This window comes from Pygocentrus nattereri, chromosome 21 (genome assembly GCF_015220715.1).
Source record: "Pygocentrus nattereri isolate fPygNat1 chromosome 21, fPygNat1.pri, whole genome shotgun sequence".
Lineage (NCBI taxonomy): Eukaryota > Metazoa > Chordata > Actinopteri > Characiformes > Serrasalmidae > Pygocentrus > Pygocentrus nattereri.
In genome coordinates this window covers 23,055,565-23,062,784 of record NC_051231.1, presented here as the reverse complement: position 1 = coordinate 23,062,784, position 7,220 = coordinate 23,055,565, and the positions used below count along the sequence as shown (strand labels likewise).

At 38.9% G+C, this 7,220-nt stretch overlaps 1 protein-coding gene across 1 annotated transcript; it reads left to right on the top strand.

Annotated features, from left to right (window-relative positions):
• Window positions 1-397: 397 nt before the first annotated feature.
• il19l (interleukin 19 like) lies at window positions 398-5,722 on the top strand. The gene is made up of 5 exons (XM_037532520.1): window positions 398-544; window positions 1,222-1,284; window positions 1,371-1,523; window positions 4,243-4,308; window positions 5,639-5,722. The coding sequence occupies exons 1-5, from the start codon at window positions 398-400 to the stop codon at window positions 5,720-5,722; spliced, it is 513 nt and encodes a 170-aa protein (XP_037388417.1).
• Window positions 5,723-7,220: the final 1,498 nt, after the last annotated feature.

The following is a 7,220-nucleotide window of genomic DNA, read 5'->3' as shown; positions in this document are numbered from 1 at the left end:
GTTTAAAACATTTGCACATATTATGCATATATTTTTATATGAGTAAATATATTGCTTTTCTCCATTTTTGATGTTTTTCAATTGTTTTCATTTACATAATTTGAAAACATTCAGCTACCTTTTCCACTGTGTTCAAATTTGGACAACAGAAATAGTCCAAAAACACATTAACTTCCATTACACTTTGTTTTCCCCATGTTTAGGTATGCAAGGTTTTATGATAGCAATGATACATATATAGCTTTTTCTTCCATATGAGCTCTCCTGCAACATTTACACAGAAATTATATGAACCGAATAGCAGCACTGCTTCTTCTCACCAAAGCGGTGGCAATATAATGCACAGGTCAAGCAATGAATATCATTTCTTTGTTCAGCTCACGCTATCAACATCACAATGAAGACCTCCCTCTTGCTTGTATGCACACTGCTGGTCTGTCTGTATGGCTCAGCCCTGGGCCGCAGGCTTCACCTTGGCGCCTGCGCCCTGACCGTCCACACTCATGAGCTGAGACATCATTTCCACCAGATCCGCCATAACATGGTAAGTGTGCTCAGAGCCTCCGAGGGCTCCCGTGGCCTTTAGGCTCAAAAAGGCTGAGGTCTTCCTTGTCATAAAGAAACGAGCAGCAGCATAACGTAAACCGTATCGTAGGCTGACTTGTAACTCTGATTCCTTGTAATGAGTTGGACGTGAATGAACCTGTTAAAAGATCTGTACTCATTAAGCAAATGAGTCATAATCCATGCACTATGACAGGTTTTTAGAGTGAGAATCTTGCACAGCCCACATTAATTCTAGTAATAACAGCAGCTAGAGATTTCCTGTTACTGATGTTCTCACCTGACAAGTACGGTGGCGTATAACACAACATGAAATGTCAAAACTCCACTGCAACATGTACCACTTAGTCTAAATCCAGGTTTCATGTGCGTCAGGAAACATGGCACAAAAAGTTGCTGGGAAATCCTTGTCTTGCTTTTGGCAAAGTGACGCAACTAAAAGGTACAGTGATGTAATGACTTACGGCCAAAGATAGCCGCTGCCGCAAAGGCTAAAGAATTTCCTTCTCATTCTGTTAGACGCAACCATAGCCTGGGGCTAAAAAAATCACAAATTCATCATGACTGCTTAAAGCAGATCAGGGAGTTCACTTAAACCTGTTCACAAAAAGTGACCTGTTGTTCACTTGCCTGATACAGTCTCATGTTGTTGTACAGCTTACTGAAGACAACCAAAAGGGTGTACGGTTGCTGAGAGGCGACATGATGAAGAACTTGCAGGTTGGATATACTTGATAAATGAACTAAATTACTAACATTTGGAGAGGGGAAAGGAACAGAGAGTTTAATGTATATTTCTTTAACAGGCCACAGAGAGCTGCTGCTTCCTCAGGCAGGTCCTACGATTCTACATTGAGAAAGTGTTCAACACCTACACAAGCAGTCATTCCCTTCACCGGAGAACCACCAGTGTGCTGGCCAACTCTTTTCTCAGCATCAGTAAAGACCTGCAAGCATGTGTATGTAGAATTTTGTAGTGAAACATTCTCTTGTAAGACTTTCATGATGAAGCAAGCCATATAAGAACCTAAAGAACCTTTCAATCGATAGTTCTTTAAAAGAACCATTTTTGGTTCCTCAAAGAACTCTTTAAAGGGTTTGTCAGGCAACTTCATAAAAAAAGGTTAGGCCTATTTAAATCTCTACTTAAATTGTCCTTTATTGAGCATACAAGAATTAACAGATACAGATGGTTCTTTAACAGCTTTGTTCCTAAACCAAAGCTAAAACAAAAATGATAATAACAAAAGAAATGCAAGACTAACCCAGCAAAATATTGACCAAATTCCAAATAGTTTATTGTCTTTGTCAGCTGAAAAGCCAAAAAAAAGGTCAAGGTTATCAGACGTTAGCTGGCAGCTACACTTGCTACCATTTTTAGCAAGCTTGGTAGCTAACTAGACCGCAATTAGTAGTAGACCTCATTATTTCATCATCCTGTAGTCAGTGTCAGGCCCATATTATTATTATAATCAAAACACCAAAGTTACTTTGGCAGTAGCAAATTACAATCTGGGTAGCTTGCATTGTTATACACTGACCAGCCACTTCATCAAAACCACCCTCTTGTATCTAAACTAATTCTCCATTGTATGAGCTCTGTGTACTATATAGGTGCACTTTGCAGTTCTACAATTACAGATTTTGGTTTATCTTTTTCTCTGCATACTTTATGCTATATACTTTCACCCTGTTCTTCAATGGTCAGGACCACCCCAGAGCAGGTACTATTTGGGTGGTGGATCATTCTCAGCACTGCAGTGACACTGACATGGTGGTGGTGTTTTAGTGTGTGTTGTGCAGTTTGTGTTAGTCATCCTCTAGTCTTTCATCAGTGATCATAGGAAGCTGTTGGCTGGATATGTTTGTTGGTAGACCATTCTCAGGCCAGCAGTGACGCTGCTGTGTCCAATCCACTCCAGCACAACACATACTAACATCCACCACCCAAATAATACCTGCTCTGTGGTGGTCCTGACCACTAAAGAATAGGGTGAAAGGGGGGGGGGGGTGTAACAAAGTACATAGAGAAACAGATGGACTGCAGTCTGTAATTGTAGAACTACAAAGCTACTTGTTAAGTGGAGCTAATAAAATGGACAAAAAAAGAGTGGAAGTAAGGGGTGATCAGCAGGTGTATAATAGTGCAGGACTGCTAACTTACTTGGTAGCATTAGTGACTTCCTACTTCACAGGATCCTGTGACATGCTAGGGAGGAATGTGCAGGGGACAAATGTATTGGATCTGGAACATTTTAGTTAGCGTGATTGAGGTCTACGTGTCTCACTAGACAGACTAACTTTCCTCAAAGTCTGCACAGTGCAAACTCTTAATATATCCTTGAAAACAATAGTTTATGAAGTCTCACTTACCATGGTTTTGAACCCAGGTTTCGATTGCAGTCTGCGTAGGTGGAAAATAAAAAAAAAAAAAAAACTGATGCTATCACCGCTTCATGCGCACATTATGTCCAAAGAAGAAAGTAGCATTAACTAAACCAGAATGATGCATGAAACTACAGTATGACAAAGGATGGTTTTTCTGTTTCTTTCTCTTTTTTTTGTCCCCACTCAATACATTTCACCCACGCGATAAATTTGCAACCATGCATAATCTGAAAGTTTTATACGACAAACAGACATAAGTATATCAGCTGACTGAATAGCACACTTCCCATTTTTTGTGAGAAGGTCTTTGTTCAGCATTTTAGTTAAGCGTTTTGGGCCTACTCCAACATAAACATGGGCCACTTATATAATTATCTTTAGCTTGCGACTTTACTAAGACATATTACTGGAACTGACTTTTAGATTTATATGATTTTAGACAAAATGCTTTTGAAACTAGGGATGATATCAGAAAGTAGGGATGATATCAGAATAACATGGTGTCAGCAGCTTTAAAAAAATCATCGGCCAGAGATTTAGATTTGACCCATAAACTAATATTTGGTTATGTATTTATTATTCTCTGGAAGAAATGAGGCTGGGCTACTATGCAAAAATGTCTTATTTGACTGCAGTTGTAACAGGCATGAATAAATGTTGCACTTCTTTAGTGATAATTGTGATAATTAGTGATAAAGAAAATTTCTATATTTTATTAATGTTTATACATCAGCTTTGCAAGAAATGCATACGATATTGGTTCATCCCTACAACAAATTTGGTCTATACTCAATTTTTCCTAGACCAGCCTGCTGGAAAAAACAGCACAGACTAGAAAAACTAGCATATGTTGTGTTTTGGATGCTGTTATGCTGGTCAGCAACAATTAAAGTTATTAGGTTGGTCATCAGCAATAACAACATGTTGTGGTTTGGATACTCATGTGCTAGTAAACTAGCTTGACTATGCTGATAACCAGCAACAGACAAGTATCAACCAACATAAACTAGCTTAGACCAGCATGAAACTCGTGCTGGTCTGTAGTTTTTTCAGAAGGGCCACCGAAACCATTTAGTAAACTTTAGTTTTAAGAGTATCCACAAAAAAGTAAGCATGAGCATGTAATGTAGTCACTTAACTCTAGCTTGATGAACCATTGGGTTTCAAGGACTGAAGAGTCAATTAATGTCATTAATGATTATTAGCTCCTTCTTCTAATGCAGACACGTCTTTTGTTCTTTTGTCAGTGCAGACTAATATTGGTCTCTTCTTTTATAAAAGCATGTACAGACACATTGCCAGTGCAACGCGGAAACCATGGAGAAATCTGATGCCATTCAGGCCAACTACAACAAGGTAATTAGCCTCATTTCACTCATATTTATCAAAGTTCTCTGAATGCTGGTTTGATCTGATTTAGAATCAGATTTGCCTTATACAACTAAACTCAATGACGATAGTATATTCAATCTTTTGGTCATATGAATGAATGAATGAATGAAGCCTTTATTGTCACATAGTCACCAGAGTAACCGGCGAAATTTTGATCAACCCATCCGAGCACATACAATATGACAAGGGGGGGAGACAGGACAGGAAGACAGGAATAATGGAAAACTACAGAGAAACAGAATACACTGGGTGAGGGAGGAGACAAAAAAAAACAGAGAGAAAAAACACCTCAGCATTAGCGCACAGTTCCACACAAACAGAGTCCATGATGGGGGTGGGGAGGTGCGGACAAACCCAGCACAGTAAGCGGCCATCCGGATCTGCAGCCATTAATCCGGCGCTGATCAACAGACCCGTCATACCATACCGGGGGGGGGGTAAAAGTGGCGAAGTCGTATGATACTAGAAATTTGATTGTGATTGAAAGTATAGACACTACATGTAAACAAGCAAATTCAAACTGGTACCAATGGACCCTGTTTATACACCTCGTCACTTCATGCATCTTCCATATAAGATTATATCAGGATATAGCCAAGCCACATAAGAATGCAAGCATAAACGCACCTAACACGCTTTCACTTACATTGTTTCAGAAGGTGATCTGAGACACATGGTGTTATATGTTATAGCAGTGTAAATGCATCTGTCTCTACAAGATACATTCCGCAAGTTAAAGTCCTCCCCAGGCAGTATGCCACTGGGCATGAAATCCATGTCTGGTTGGGGACCAAACATAAAATGTTTAATAACAATATGGACAGACACTACTGTGCAAAACTAACTGCAGACAGCAACAAACAGGCAGCAAGCCTCTTTAGCATAGCAGAAGAAGAGGCTAAATGGATAAGCAACTGGTAATTGTTTGCTGTGCAACAAGCAGATTTGTATCCCCCCCAAAGCAATCAGATTTCAGTCCAACTGACCGGAGATGCATTGGATTACCAAATGTAAATGCATGTGGCTAAAATCTTATCAGGATACAATCCAGATACTAGTCACATGAAGTAAACAGGTCTAAACAGGGCCTTAGATGTTCATTTAAGGTATAATTATTCAAAATTTCATCACTTCACACAATCAAAACAGACGTTCTGTAGCTAATCATGCTAAATGTAATTACTGGATGTGAATGAGTTTATATATAGAGCTACATGGGCTGGTGGTACCTAAGCCTAGATTGGAAAGCTACTCAGGGACACTTGATAAGTTTAATTCTTGTACTTTTACACAGCTGGAGCCAGCGGCAGCATCAGCGAAGGCAATCGGAGAGCTAGACTCTGTGCTAGAGTGGCTGGAGAGTTTCCGCAGCAACTGAGACCACATTTCGAGCCATACTAGCCATCATGATGTTGATTCATTTGGATGTCCATAACATCCTCTTAGTCATACAGTGCTGATTCATTCTTGGAAAAGATTCCATCAAACTTATCACACTGAGATGAAGCAAACAGTTAAACACCACATTAGGGAACAAGCCAGTTGAATGACTTATTCGACCTCAATTGGAGCTCCCAAAATGTTTCTACTGTGGACTAGTAGGCTATAAATTTCCCAAAACAGCATACATACTGATTATTTATTTAATGTCTAGTTTATTGTAGTTGTTGTGCACTTAACTTATTTTTTTTTTATATATATATGAATAGTAATGCCTAATGTTCAGGTGCATGACATGTAATGGTTGTGCTTGAAAGTAGACCTTTGGGGTCAATTTGCTGAGAATTTCAGTTGAGTCGGAAATTGTAATTTAAAGATTAAATAAATGTTCATTATCAAGTATTTTGTGTTTTATTTTATGTTTTGGGGTGTTTTATGTTCAGCTGGTCCAATCCCATTTCTTATTTTTACCCCTACCCCTTGCTTTTGAGTGTCACTGCGCCACAAGGGGTAGTGGTTGAAATCATCCCCTACGAAATGGGGCAATCCTCAAATAAAAAAAGAACATTACTTCATTATCAGTGTAGTAGCGGTGCTCTTAGGTGACCTTGCCAGTCTGCAGTGATAGCAGAGGAGGTCAGCAACCTTGCTGCTGGTTAGTTAAATTTAGGGCCTCATATGCCTCAAAGAGGGGAATGCTGTTCACTAGCTTCTTGTTTGAATTTTCCCATTCCACCTTAAATTTAAGGTGGAATGGGAAATTTAGCTAGTAAGCTACCAAGACATCAGAAGACTCCTAGTGAATTTTTATGACTGTTATGAAGGAAAGGACCATTAAACATTGAAATAACATTAAACTAAGATAATACAATGGTAATAGTAATTTTTACCAAAGAAAATATTCACATTTGCGGGATTGTGTAGCCATCTTGTCAGTTTTCCTTTTTTTCTCATAAACAGAGTGTGCCTCTGAAAAACACCTGAGCAGCAACTGAGACCACAACTCAAGCCATGCTGCCCATCATGATGTTGATACATTTGGATGTCCATAACATCTACTTAGTCATACAGTGCTGATTCATTACTGGAGCTACATGACAAACTTTCATAGATACCACAGGGTTAAAAATACCATCAAATTTATCAGACTGAGATTAAACAATAGATTACAAACTTTTGTGTGTACCTCACAAAAATACACATGAATATATACATGAAATGGCTATAAACACACTGCCAGATGCCTCAGACATTGTTTTTCGACAGTTTTGGTCTAAAATTGAATCATTCAGGAATTCTGATCAGTGTAATTCCCATTTAAGCTCAGTAAGGTGATAAGTATTATAATGTCTCATTTGGTAAATACCTTTGGCGTTGACTCCTCAGTCCTCACATTTTAGCTCTCTCTGATGTGAGGATAAGATGTGAGGACTGAG

What these genes read in the sequence shown, in the direction of transcription:
- il19l (XM_037532520.1), top strand. Translation starts at nt 398, where the DNA reads ATGAAGACCTCCCTCTTGCTTGTATGCACACTGCTGGTCTGTCTGTAT. An exon ending in ACCAGATCCGCCATAACATG is followed by an intron (nt 545 to 1,221) that starts GTAAGTGTGCTC and finishes GTTGTTGTACAG; the next exon opens with CTTACTGAAGACAACCAAAA. An exon ending in TTCAGGCCAACTACAACAAG is followed by an intron (nt 4,309 to 5,638) that starts GTAATTAGCCTC and finishes ACTTTTACACAG; the next exon opens with CTGGAGCCAGCGGCAGCATC.